Genomic DNA, 14,329 nt, shown 5'->3' with positions numbered 1-14,329 from the left:
ACAAGTTTAGGCTTCTGTCCGAGCACATGAAAGAGGGAGTGGACACAGCTATCGTAGATTCGGATGCCCGAAAGGCTAGTTCTAGTGCCCGAAAGTGCGTATTTGAGCTAAGGTGCATTATTTCTAATTTTCTATGGGTTGGGCTGCAATTGTATTTTGTTTATAAATAGTTCAGGGATGTTTCTCATCTACTCTTTTCTCACTCAACGCCCTGAGGCTTATCTATCATTCTTAGTCTCCTTCTTCTTACTCTCTTTCCCTATGGGCACCACAGTTATGCATAACCTGTTAGTTTGATATACACCGAGGATTTGAGAGATGACAGATTATGGACAGCTTACAATTTATTGTTGTTGTGGATTAATTCAGCAATTTTAAACAGTGAGTTATACCTGATTGTGCCGTGGGCACCTTGATAATATTTATTATAATCTGGTTGATCATTCACATATGACTTAGCCTGCAGGAGCTTGATTGTGCTTGATAGATATGCTATTATACTCAAACGAGTCGCGCCCCTCGAGTGCCCCTCTAGAGGCTGGCGGCTAATTTAGTGTATAGATAGCCTCTGCGTCGACAGACCACGGAGTCAAGGTGGGGGCCGAGCGTGAGGCGAGCGCAGGCTTGACGAGACTTACAAGTCGGCCAGTGTGATTGGGTTACAGTTTTACTTATTCAATAACTAGTTGATGCATGCTATTTATGAATTACAATTTTCAGCAGTAGTAGTATAGAGGTATGATAGTGGTAATTTATTTTCACCAACTCTATATATCCTACTTTCATTTAGCTATCTGTACTAACTTTGTCTCTAATAGACCTAGTGGTTGTGCCATTGTCGTCGACGATAGGACTTACTAGGGACTACAATTTAATAGTTTTCACACTTTTTTTGTTATTTTTTGGTTTTAGATAACTTAGCTCCTGCTCCATCTGGCTGAGGTAAAGGGATCGTAGATTAGATAACATCTCCTATTAGTATTGACCAAACTAGAGGAGGACTAGCCTATGTACTTTATTTTGACACCAGCCAATACATATATGAATTGGCTGACCCGTGGTGGCTGTATTTTGGATATGTATGATATACTATGGATGTATGTATGTATAGCATTGCTTATCTATTTGATTACTTTATACTCATACATATTAGTTGCAGACTACTAGGACTTTTGTAGTTGTGAACGTCTAATACTTGCTATTGATAGATGGTTGACGCTTCGTGTGCGCAAAGTGCTTCCCATGTATACAGCGGGTCTATTAGTGTACCCAGAGGCTTCGCTATAGCCCGAGGTGTGACAGCTTTTAAGCCCACATGAACTTTTAAATCTCATGATATGCAAACTAAATATACTTTAATTTACTTTTTTACCTATAATACATACATATGAACAAATTCTTTAAACAAAGGGAAAATCAAATCCATTTCAATGATATTTTTTACCTCTAGTTAGATTTTTCTAGGAGATGCTTTTTGATCTCTTTAGAACATCAAGGAACTCTTAAAAAAGAGTCTAACTGAGTTAAAACCTCAAAATCTTTCGTTTGGAAATATCTCTAAGAACAAACCCTAAAAATTTCAACTTAACATCTCCTCCAAGCAAGGAAAATGTGGGTTGATCGCGAGGTGGTTCCCTTTCCTATCCTAGAGCTCCCTCTAAGAGCTCTTCATCTTCTCCAAGCTCCCAATAGGGGTGGATCTGAGGGTTCCAACAAAGGGGCAAAAACTAGATTTTTCTTCTTTTTAGAGAGAGAAAGAAAAGAGAGTGCAAAAGAGAAATGAAAGAGGGGAGGGGTGTTGGCTATGAGAGGTTTTCTATAGAAGTGCTACAATTGTACTTAAACCCTCCGATAATTTCTATTTGCAACTAAACATAACATAGCATCTGCGATAGGTTTGGGGCGCCCGCCCGAACTTTCAACTGCCAGAAAGCTCAAAGCTGCAGCTTCGACGCTCTCAGTTGCAGCGTTTGGAAGATGATTTGGGTGCCCGACCGAGACCATTGGCCGAAGCGTTGTGTCTTCGGCTCCTACTTGAAAACCTTGATGAGCTTTTCCTCGATAAGATTATTGTGTTTGATTGTGTCACATGGCAAAAGATTGAACCATAGACAATTTTTTATGCAGTTAAAATACTATTGCAGTACTGTAGCACCAATACTGTAGCAATAAATATGTAGCATATACTGTAATAGTGGATTGCGAAAAAAAGAGATTAAAAATAGAATAAGAAAGTCAGAAAAGAGAAATTAGAGGCTAATTCAGGCTCAAGTGGAAGAAGTGATGGACAATCAAGACTTGGAGGGGAGAGTAATAATAGGGATAAAATCCCACACCATCAAAAGCAATTCGACCAATTTTCTAATCTACTTAAATTTAATATATAAATCTAACTTAGCTAAATCTAACATAATGTGCTTGTTGTCGAGTACCACAGGAGGGATAGAAAATACAAATGGTCACACACAAACAGGGCAATAACCTGAAGAAAAACCAATAATAAGTTGGAGGATTCCATTTGTGTGTCGTTGTAGTTGTTGAGGATTCCAATTCAGGGCCAGAATCAGAATGCACAAGCAACATAACCAACTACAAAACAGCAGTTGTGCCGGCAATGGTTTGTAGATTTGCGACGACCAGCGACTAAATGGTGCACAAACTATCAATCTTGAGAGAGAGATCACCCAAATTTAATCAAAAACAGGGTCATGAGTTGATTGAGAGAGAGATCACCGAAACAAAATCAAAAGAGGGTACAGATGATGCACTACTCAGATTGCTACATTCACTACACACAAAAAGCTGGATGTTACAACCAACGGCTTTTTCTCTCAGAATTTTAGCTGTGTGAGTAGAAACAACAAAAAGCCCTCAGGAATAGGAAAAATAAAATAAAATAAAATATTAGTTAAACAAACATTTAATGAGCGACGGTTGCGACAGATTCGGGTTGCGGATCTGGTCCCTTGTTCAATGCGTCCCAGTCAATCTCCCTTAAAATTTTGAGTCTCTCATCCAAAGGTACAAAACCTGATTGCGGATTAACTGCTCCGCAGATACCAGCTTTATAAATCAGAACAATACTTCCCCCCATATCTGGGCCATGAAGCTTCCCCGTTAGTAATACTCGAAGAGGCATAAATAGAGATTTTCCCTGATAAGTAATCAAAGGAAGAGGGGGAAAAAAAAAAAAGATGTTAGGTATTCAGACTTTAAATTCCAAGTCGATAGAAACTGTGACCATAACAATTTTCCTTTTTATATTCTTGTCGTCTCTTAAACATGGAATTCAATTAGCATTACAAATAAATATGCATAGCACTATGCATACACACATTTATGTGGGTATCTACATGAATGCATATATATAAAGTTCCCACAGAATATGAAGACAAAATCTTTCCTCCGAGCATATTTAGATAATAGAAAGGAGGAGAAGCAACTGTAATTTATTAATTATGAAAAACAGAACATGCTAAACTTAGCAACTATATTAAACTATCTGGGCATTTTGTTATGCTTCTAAACTAACCTTACGCTTGAGTAACTTGCCAAAGCTCTTCACCCATTTTTGCCAACCAGCATGCCCTTCCTCCAGTGCTTCACGGAGCTCTCCACTATCATAAGCAGAAATCAAACTGGCGGCCACCTCGGAAAGCTTATCTTGCACAATGGGTTTACCTTCATCACTGTAGCTTGCACGTAATATTAGGTTGGGCCGGTAAATTACGCATAATTTGAATAAAGACAGACAGTTTAGCTATGATATCAGTATTATCATAAGTGGAAGTGGTGTTTTAATGAATCGAGTAAAAACAAGCTTGCACCAAGGTAAGGAAAGGCATCATTCCAAATTGTACATAGAGCATATGTGTAACGACCCGACCCGCCAGCAATAATAACTCATTGGGCCCAAACCATCGGGGTGGAAAACTGATTCTGATTAAAATATATAAGGCCTACACGCTAGTAATAATAACTGGGCTTAAGCATTTTGGGCTGGTGGTTTGGACCCAACGAATTATTATTGCTGGCGGGTCGGATCGTTACACTATAAAATGAATTCTCATATAAGCAGAACTAAAGTTTATTATGCATCGCAAACAAAATTTGGTCTAACAGATACTATAAATAACAAAAGTGGATCCGAAGAAATAACAAAATAAAAGCAGATAAACAGTTGATCATTTACGAAGCCCAAAATTCACATCTAAATGCAATAGACATAAAACGAAAGAGACTAAAAACAAAACTAGCTACGTCTAACATTCACTCAAACCCGGTCCCGCCCTGCAAATCAGTCTCGGTATTTGGGTACGCAACCATACACCACATTAGTCGGATTAAGCATACGAATAAATATATAACAAATGCTCTAAAGTAAATTCTATTACAGAAATTAATTTAAGCGGCTGATTTTTAATTTGCAAAATCTTTAGAAAATACAGATTATCAAAATTTAAGATTCAGATCAAATAGCAAATAAATTTACAAACATTTCCTTTTTCAACAATTAAACAAAATAAATGTTCTAACTATATTATGTGATCCGTTGGCGATATCCAGAGGCACCCGAAGGCACAAACAGAACAGACGTACCCGAAGATGCAAACAGAACAGAAGCACCCGAAGGTGCATGTACAAAACAGAGGCGCTCGAAAGTGCAATTACAGAACAGAGGCGCGGATAGCCGCGGGTACCCGAAGATGCAATACAGAGACGAAACTAGCTTCTATAACAGAATACATGTCGACATGGCCAACATTGTATAGCAGAATACCAAAAGACATTATAATTCAAAATTTATCCGGTCACTAATTTACAAAACAAATTATCAAATTTCAAAAATTCTTTTTGCTAAAAGAACTTGTCAATCACAGTTGAAGCTCAATTTACAGAAATATTTAATAATATACTTAACCCTTAATTTTAAAATCTGCAAAATAAGATTTTCACACAATCAAAGTATTTTTCTAAATTATTTAGCGAAAACTAACGCGTGTCCGGTGGCTTACCTTAATGCAGCTTCAAAGATAAGAAATTATCCAGTCGAAAATGCACAGAAAAAATCAATCGTCGGAACCTAAAATAGAGATATGCGATTCTCTATAAGCTACTAAAATAAATGAACTTACAAAGAGGATATATATATATATATATATATAGAGAGAGAGAGAGAGAGAGAGAGAGAGAGAGAGAGAGTTGAGCTAGAATACTATTAGTAGCAAACGGGCTCCGTTGCCACCCATTTGTTTTTTATGACGGAGCCTCTAAATCGATGATCAGCACCGTTGAATATGATCTATACCACTTGAAGTATCTAGAAATCAAATTTTATGCTTTTCCGATATTGTTCTATTGTCCATCAAGTGAGCGTAAAAATGAATGGCTGAAAATGAATATCCTCTAAAAAGTGATGATAGTCGGCCCAGTCTTCTCTCTGGTCCCCTCAACGACCACCCCCCACTTTCAGTTCTCGTTCGCCGGCCCGTCTCCTGCTGTCCCTCCCCCGTTGCTGCCCCCGTCTGCGCTTCTCGTCTCTTCGCTGCCCTTATCGTGTTTTCTCTGGCGCTCTCTCCGTCTTTCTGGCGCCCCTCACGCCTCCCCTCCCTGCCGGCCCCTCCTGTTCTCCCTCTCGCCGCCGCCCCTTGCCCTGCTCCTCCCTTTTGCGGCCCCCGTTCGCTCTGGTGCTATTGGCCTCCTCCTCTCCCTTCTGCCCGCCCTTGCCGCCCTTTTCCCCGCCCTGTCTCTCTCGGTTTCGCCTCTTAGCGGCTGACCCTCTTCGCCTCCCCGCTGCTTCGTTTGGCGGTGGGGGCTGTTCCGCTCCTTTCCTCTCTGTCGGCTCGCTCTCATTCCTCTGTGTTTTCTTGCCTCTCATCGCGTCGTCTCCTTCAATCTCTCTGCGCGCGCTTCTCATCGTCTGTCACCTCGTTCTCCCTCTTCCTCTCGTCCGTCCTTGCTTCTCATCGTCGCCCCTCTTCTGTCCTTCTCTCTTCCTTCCTCCCCGCTCCCGCGGTCGACCCTTACGCCCTTTTCCCGTCTTGCCCCCCCTCGCGCGGCCTCGCCTCCTGTCTTTCTTTGCCCGCCGCCCCTCCCTCTCTGCCTGCTGCCCCAGCTGGTGGTGTCTGTTTGGCCATGTCTGCTCTCCTCTGGCTGTCTCTCTCGTCTTGCTTCCTCTTGCTCCTATTCACACTCACTACACATACTTCGTTCGCCTCCTCGGCCTTTTGTCGTTGTGCCCCGTCTCCTCCTTGCTCTTGCTCGCGGGTGCCGCATCGTGTGCGCCCGCCGTGCTTCCGCTTGTCTCCCGCGGTCCCGTCTCCCGACGCTTCGCTCTCTGCCCGCGGTGTGCCCGCTTTTCGCCCCCCCTGCCCTTTCGCGCTCTGCGCGCCTTCCTTTTTACCCTCTCCTCCCTCCTCTGCCCCCCTCTTTCCCCCGGCCACACCTCCTTTCCTGCTCTTTTTTCCCTCTCTTCGCTTTCTCGGCGCTGCTTTTTGCCCTCTTTCGCCCCTCCCTCGGCCCTCTCCCCCCCGCGTCCCCTGCGTCCCCCTCCCCCTCTTCGTTTGGCCCTCTCATCCGCCCCCCCTCCCTTCCCCTCTCCTCCCAAACCCCCGGCCCCTCGTGGGTTGATCGCGCGGTTGGTTCAGCCTTCCTCTCCTCGACTCCTCGCCCGCGCTCTTCCTCTTCTCCCCGCTCCCCCTCGGGTGCTCTGCGGGTTCCCCCACGGCCCCCCCTCCTTTCTTTCCTTTTCAGCGCGCGCCCGCCCCGGCTGCCCCCGCGCCCTGCGCGAGGGGCGGGGTGTGCTCTGCCGGTTTTCCTCTCGCCTCTCCCCTTGTCATCTTCCACCCTCTGCTCTCTTTCTCTTTGGCCCATACCCATCCCTCGCTCTGCGCTCGGTTTGGGGGCGCTCCGCAGCCCTTTCCGGCGCCCGGCCCGCTTCCCCGCTGCCGGCTTTCGCCCGCTCTCGGTTGCCGCGTGTGCCGCTGCTTTGGTGCCCGCCCGCGCCCCTGGCCGCCGCGTGTGTCCTTTCGGCTCCTACCTTGCCCCCTTGCTGCCTTTTCCTCCGCTCTTGCATCCCCCTCGCTTGCTCCCTCTCCCGGTCCCCCTTGCTCTGGCGTCCCTCCCTTTTTCCCCCGTCTGCCCGGCCCCTGCTCCCTGCCCTCCTGTGCCCCGCCTCCCGCCGTGCTTTCTCTGCGCCCCCCTCATGTCGCGCTTCCCCTTTTCCCCGCCTCGTGGTCCTTCGTTTGGTTCGTCTCGTCCCCTCCTCCTTCGCTTCGTGCCCCTCTCCGCTTCTTGTGTTGTGCCTTGTGCCCCTGGCCCCGCTTGCCCCATCGCCCCTTTTTTCTGGCCGTTCCATCCTATTGCCGTTTCTGTCTCCCCCCTCCTGTCGCCCTCGGCGTGCCCATCTGTCCTCGTGGCTTGCGCCCCCCGCGATTCCCCCTCCCTCCGCCCGTCCACCCGCCGCCCTTCGCGGCCCCTTTCCTGGCTCCTGGCCCCGTGCCGGGCCCCTCCCGCCTTGGGCGGGCGCGTCATCCTCGGGCCCCTCGCCCCCCCTCCCCCGCCCTTCGCCCCCTTTTTCTCCTCTCCCTACCTTTCCTCTCTCCCTCTCCCTGTCCGCTCCTCCCCCTCAGTGTTTGATTGTGCTCCCCCGGCGGCTCGCCCCTCCCTGGTCCCCCCCCCCCCGGGCCATCCCGCTGCCGCCCCCCCCATCCTACGTTGGCGCTCCCCTTTGTGTTCGTTGTCTTTGTTGCGGGCTTCCCCTTCCGGGCGCCGCCTCGCCTGGGCCCCGCCCCCCTACCCGCCCCTCCCCCCGCGTTGTGCCGGCCCTGGTTGTCGCCTTTGCGCGCGCCCCGCGCCCATCCCTGGTGCCCCACCCTATCCTCTTGCGCGCGCGCTACCGCGCCTTTCCTCCCCCCGGGTCCTGCGTGCTCGCGCGCGCGCTCCCCCCCCCCCTCCCCCGCGGGTCCCGCTCTGGCCCTCCTCCGCTTGCTCCTCCTCCCCCCCCCCCTGGCTGTTCCACCCCCCGGCTTTTTTCTCTCCGCCTTTTCGCTGTGTGAGTCGCCCCCCCCCCCCGCCCTCCGGCCTCGCCCCTCCCCTCCCCTCCCCTCTCGATTCCCCCCCCTTTATGCGCGCCGCGTTGCGCAGCTTCGGTTGCGGCTCTGGTCCCTTGTTCCCTGCGTCCCGTCCCTCTCCCTTCCCCTTTGCGATCTCTCCTCCCCCGTCCCCCCTGCGCTGCGCTTCCCTGCTCGCCGCTCCCCCTTCTCCATCCGCCCCTCCTCCCCCCTCACTCTGGCCCTGCCGCTCCCCGTTCGTCCCTCCTCGCCGCGGCATCCCTCGCGCTTTTCCCTGCTCCGTCATCCCCGCACGCGGGCCACCCCCCCCCCCGCTTTTCGGTCTCCGCCTTCACTCCCGTCGCTCGCCCTGTGCCCTACCCTTTTCTTTTTTTATCTTCTTGTCGTCTCTTCCCCCTGGCCTTCCCCTCGCCTCCCCCCACTCGCCTCGCCCTCTGCCTCCCCACCTTTCTGTGGGTCTCCTCCATGCCGCCTCTCTCTCCCGTTCCCCCCGCGCCTCTGCCGCCCCCCTCTTTCCTCCGCGCCTCTTCGCTCCTCGCCCGGACGGCGCCGCCCTTCCTTTCTTCCTTATCCCCACCGCGCCCCTCCCTCGCCCTCTCTTCCAACTCTCTTGGGCCTTTTGTCTGCTTCCCCCTCCCCCTTCCGCTGCGTCCTTGCCCCCGCTCTTCACCCCCTTTTTTGCCCCCCGGCCGCCTGCCCTTCCTCGCGTGCTTCCCGGCGCTCTCCCACTCTCTCCGCCGCCCTCCACCTGGCGGCCCTCGGCCCGCTTCTCTTGCCCACTGGTTCCATTCCTCCTTTCTGTCGCTTGCCCGTCCTCTCCGTTGGCCGGCCCTTCCGCCTCCTTTGCCTCCCGCCAGCCCGTTTCGCTCTGCTCTCCGTGTTCTCCTCCGTGCCTTGCGTGTTTTCCCTGACTCGCGTCCCCACGCTTGCCCACCCGGTCCGGCCCGCCCTCCTTCCCCTTGTCCATCGAGCCTCTGTGTCCCCGCCCCCGCCCGCGCGCCCTCTCCCTCACTGGCCCCCTCGGGGTGGACCCCCGCTTCTGCTTCCCCTCTCTCCGCCTCCCCGCTCGTCCTCCTCCTGGGCTTCCGCCTTTGGGCTGGTGGTTGGCCCCCCCGCCTTCTTCTTGCTGGCGGGTCGCTCGTTCCCCTCCCCCAGCCTTCCTCCTCTCCGCCGCCCTCCCGTTTACTTCTGCCCTCGTCCCCCCCCCCTTCGTCCTCCGCCGCTACCTACCTCCCCCGTGCTCCGCCCCTCACCCCTCCCGCCGCTCCCCCGTTGCCTTATCCGCCGCCCCCCTTCCCTCTCCCTGCCCTCGCCTCCCGCCCGCGCCTCCCCCCCCTCGCTCCGTCTACCCCTTCCCTCCGACCCGTCCCGCCCTGGCCCCCCGTCTCGGTCGTTTGGGTCGCCCCCCTCCCCCCCTTCGTCGCTTCCGCCTCCCCTCCCTCTCTCCCCTGCTCTCCAGTCACTTCTCTTCCAGCCGCTTCCTTCCGCGGCTGCTTTTTACTTTGCCCCCTCTTCGCCCCTCCCGCTTCTCCCCCTTTCGCTTCGCTCGCCCTCGCCCTCCCTTCCCCCCCTTTCCTTTTTCCACCCTTCCCCCACCTACCTGTTCCCCTCTCTTATGTGCTCCGTTGGCGCTCTCCCGCGGCCCTCCCCGGCCCCACAGCCCCGCCGTCCCCGCCGCGCCCCTCGCCCCCGCCCCGCCGGGCCTGTTCCCCCCTCCGAGGCGCTCGCCCGTGCCCTCCCCCCCGGCGCGGCTCGCCGCCGGTACTGCGCCGCAGCTCAATCCCGCGCCGAACCCTCGCTTCTCTCCCCCCTCCCTGTCCCCTGCCCCGATTGTCTCGCACGACTCCCCCCAGCCCTCTCATTCACCTTTATCCGGTCCCTCCTTTCCCACCCCCCTTCTCCCCTTTCCACCTTCTTTTTGCTCCCCGCCCTTGTCCATCCCGTTGCCGCTCCCTTTCCCGCCATCTTTCCTCCTCTCCTTCCCCTTCCTTTTCCCCTCTGCACCTCCGATTTTCCCCTCCCCGTCTTTTTCTCCTTCTTTAGCGCACCCTCACGGTGTCCGGTGGCTTCCCTTCCTCAGCTTCCCCGCTCCCCCTTCTCCCGTCGCCCCTGCCCGCCAACCTCCCTCGTCGCCCCTCCCTCGCGCTCTGCCCTTCCTCTCAGCTCCTCCACTCCCTGCCTCCCCGCGGCTATCTATCTCTCTCTCTCTCTACTCTCTCTCTTCTCTCTCTCCTCTCTCTCTACGCGCGCGCCGCCGCCCTCCACGCCGCTCCGCTCGACTCCTCTTCGCGCCCCCGGGCTCCGTGCCCACCCCTTTTGTTTTTCTGCCGAGCCCTCCATCGCTGCTCCGCCCGTTGACTGCTCTCTCCCTTGCGTCTCTCCGCCATCCTCTTTCCTGCTTTTCCGCTCTTTTCTCAATGTAGCCCCCGTGGGCGGTACCCCTGCATGGCCTGACCTTGCTCTCCTCTCCCCGTGCTGCTAGGCTTTGTCCTCCGCTCGCGAGTCATCCGCTCTTCTTCTCCCTCGGTTTCCCGACTTTCCTCCCTCCCCGTTTCCATTGCATTTAGGCGGGGTTTCCCCCGTTACGCCGCGACCACGCCTCTTCTCGCCTTACATTCACCCTTTTGACACCTCTTTGATCATTGGTTAATAATGTCGAAAAGATTTGTTTGGTTTCTAGATTTTCAAGTGGTATAGCATCTGTTCAACAGTGCCCGATCGTCTTTAAGGCTCCATCATCGAAACAAATGGGTGGCAACAGAGCCGGTTTGCTACCGATAGCATTCTAGCTCACTCTCTCTCTCTCTCTCTCTCTCTTCTCTCTCTTATATATATATATATAGTAGGGCTACTATACTCTTATGAGTATAGAGAGCTTCGTACTCATAAGTGTTTCAATGATGGAGCTTCCGAATCGACGATCCGCTCCGTTAAATATGATCTAGAGTAATTGAAACTTCTAGAAAATAAATTTCGTAATTTTTCGAAATCATAATAAAGTCCATCAAGCGGGCATAAAATGAACGGTCGAATCGAACGACGTTCTAAAATGGATGATCGGATCCTTCAATTAAGATCGAAGTTATTGATCTTTATCAAGGTAGTGAATAGAATTTTCTATTAAAAATTCAACCGATTCCGATTCTTTCACACCGTTAAATTAGCAAGTATCCCATACCGGCCATTAAAAATTGTCATTTTGTGACATTTTGATCGTAAGGTAATGATGTCAAAAAATTATATAATTTGATTTCTAGAAGTTTTAAATGCTATATGATAAGTTTAACGGTATGGATCGTCGATTCGGAAGCTATATCATCGAAAACAACTTATGAGTACGAGGGCGATCATACTGATAAGTATATAGTAGCCGGACTCATATATATATATATATATATATATATATTATAATATATATATAGAGCTTAGGCTACTATCTATCGGTAGCACGGAGCGCTCCGTGCTACCAAGTTGTTTTGATGATGCGGCTTCCAAATCGACAATCGGCTCCGTTAGACTTGATCTATACTATTAAAAGTATTTAGAAACTAAATTTCATAATTTTTCAATACCATTTACCTATCAAACAAGTAGTCTAAAATTGAACGGCTGAAAATAAAAACCTCATAAAAAATGATAATAAAAGATTTAAATTCAAGATCAGATTAAACTGATCTTACTCTAAATAGTGAAAGAATTTTCTATAAATTTTTTATCGAATTTGGATTGTTTTACACCGTTAAACTCTCAAACACACCACATCGGCCATTAAAATTGTCAATTTGAGATCTTTTGATCACTAGTCAAATGATGTCGAAAAAATCTGAAATTTAGTTTCCAAATACTTTCAATAGTGTAGATCAAGTCTAACGGAGCCGATCATCGATTTGGAAGCCGCATCATCGAAAACAACTTGGTAGCACGGAGCACTCGTGCTACCGATAGTATAGTAGCCGGACTCTATATATATATATATATATATATATATAGAATTATGCTACTATACTATCAATAGTTTCAAGCCTTGGTACTATTGAGTTTTCGACCGTTGGATGAATAGATGTGCGGTTACGATGATAGTGTCCTCGGTTAAATTGATAGTGTCTCCTAGGATTGAGTGGGTGGTTGGTTTAATGTATAATCTAACGGGTGGAACTGATCAAAGGGTACATCTAACGGTAGAAATCTCAATAGTACCAAGGGCTTGGTACTATCGATAGTATAGTAGCCGACTCTATATATATATGTATATATATATATATGGAAAGAAGCTCGTACAAAATTTTAGATTTTGAATAGGCTCACATAGGTTGACATGATCGATGACAAATACATGCTATAGGTTGAGATGGAGCATAGAAGGGCTTTAAAAAAAAATTAAACTCGACAAAACTCAATTTACAATCAAAAGATGAGGGAGTTTCAATAATTAAAATATTCAAAGGAGGTAAGATAACATAACGGAATTTTAAATAATAACGAGGGTTTTAGTATTCAAACAGAGGGTTTATCACATGTACAAAACTAATTTTACCATCTACAATCGAATAAGATCAAAAATTAGAAGCAAAACACCACACCGCCTTCTTTAGGCATTTGTCGAAACATATAGCGGGCATTCCAATTAGTGTGTACAATCTGTGAAGTTTTACACAACTAGATCATATAGAGGATATAAGATATGAAATTAAACGGTCCAACGACAAATATTAGATACAAGCAAATCAGATTTTGATGATTTCAAATTTTAATCATCATGAGACGAGTATTCAAAATAATATATAACGATGAACAAAGAGGTTAATATCACAAGATCCGATATAGAGGTAAAATGCGAGAAAAAGAAAAACCTTCTCGAAGATGGTGAAAACGACGGCAAAATGCCGTCGACGAGCGAACCAAAAAATAACGGCCGATAAGGATTACGGCGGAGGCGGCTGTGGATGACGGCGAACAACGGCGATGATCGGAATGACGATGTGCGCGCGCAGAGCGGGGGAAATGACGTACGACGCAAGGTGGAAAGAGACGGTCGTAGGGATGCGGAGGGAGAGGGGAGTTGAGGGAGAAGAGGTAGTTCGGGTTGGGGGTTGCTATGAACGAATAGAAAGAGACCTAATTAAGTTAGGATTAATTAGGCATAATATGCCACCGAGTCCTTCAAAGATTAGAGTCTACGAAAAGTCCACAATTTATAAGAAAATAAAACAAACAAAAGGGATAAAGTGAAGAGGTGTTACATCGTAGTTCTCCTCGAATGGCCTCAGCTGTTGGGAAGCATAAGCAATTACTTTTGTCGTTCTGGCATCAAGACGCATCCTAATCCTATTCTTCGAGGCATCCTATAAATAGTAAATCCCTCACCGCTAACAGCAAGGTAAGAATAGGCGCTGATATTAAACGTTTCTTCAACTCCAATAAGCTTTGTTCACATTTATCCTACCACTGAAATTTAACTCCTTTCCGTGTCAACTGAGTCAAACAGCAAGGCAAGAAAAAACTTCCACAAATCTTCTATAGTTTCTTGCTAAGCCACGAAACTCCGAACCTCAGTGATACTGATTAAAATATGTAACGACCGACCAGCCAGCAATAATAACTCGTTGGCCCAAACCACCGGCCCAAAATGCTTAAGCGCGTTATTATTACTAACGTGTATGCCTTATATATTTAATCAGAATCCAGTTTTCCACCTATGTGGGACTATTGGGGCGTTACAAATAAGAAAATATGCCCACGATCCGAGCCACGTTGTGGAGCCGAAACCTTTGCAGCTTAGAGAAGATCTATCTTATGACGAACAGCGGTACATATTGTGACGCAAAGACAAGTTTGAGAAGACGAACCATTCCGTATATTAACAATGCCAGTAGAGCAACCATTCTGAACGAAAACTACTTGGGACTCGAGACAGATAAGTGGCGAAGTACCATCAGCTTTTTGAGAACTAAGGTATGTTAAGTTTAGAGCACTAAATTTCTTTTAGGAGGGAAGGATGTAAACCCCCCATTCTCTAAGTTTAGAGCACTATATATTGAGTTTTGTCGAGTTTAATTTTTTTTTAAGAGCCTCTCTATGCTCCATCTCAAACCTATCAGCATGTATTTGTCATCGATCATGTCAACCTATTGTGAGCCTATTCAAAATCTAAAATTTTGTAACAAGCTTCCTTCCATATATGTATTATAGAGTTGAGCTAAGAATGTGATCGATAACAAACGACACTTTTTGCGCAACCCATTTGTTTTGATGAGGAG

The 14,329-nt window shown here is 48.7% G+C and overlaps 1 protein-coding gene across 2 annotated transcripts in view; it reads right to left on the bottom strand.

Annotated features, from left to right (window-relative positions):
- Window positions 2,669-14,329, bottom strand: part of LOC109724887 (glutamate--tRNA ligase, chloroplastic/mitochondrial-like) — a 21,599-nt gene continuing 9,938 nt past the window's right edge. The window contains exons 12-13 of one of the 2 annotated variants that reach the window (XM_020253851.1): window positions 3,533-3,689; window positions 2,669-3,154 (exon numbers count right to left, since the gene is read on the bottom strand). In XM_020253851.1, coding sequence (XP_020109440.1) covers window positions 2,921-3,154; window positions 3,533-3,689 — 391 coding nt within the window. In that variant the 3' untranslated portion in view covers window positions 2,669-2,920. The remainder of the gene's footprint in view (window positions 3,155-3,532; window positions 3,690-14,329) is intronic. The other variant, XM_020253852.1, reaches the window with a different exon arrangement.

Source organism: Ananas comosus, linkage group 19, assembly GCF_001540865.1.
Source record: "Ananas comosus cultivar F153 linkage group 19, ASM154086v1, whole genome shotgun sequence".
NCBI classification, from domain to species: domain Eukaryota; kingdom Viridiplantae; phylum Streptophyta; class Magnoliopsida; order Poales; family Bromeliaceae; genus Ananas; species Ananas comosus.
The sequence above is the reverse complement of the archived record's forward strand: the minus strand, read 5'-3'. Positions and strand labels throughout refer to the sequence as shown.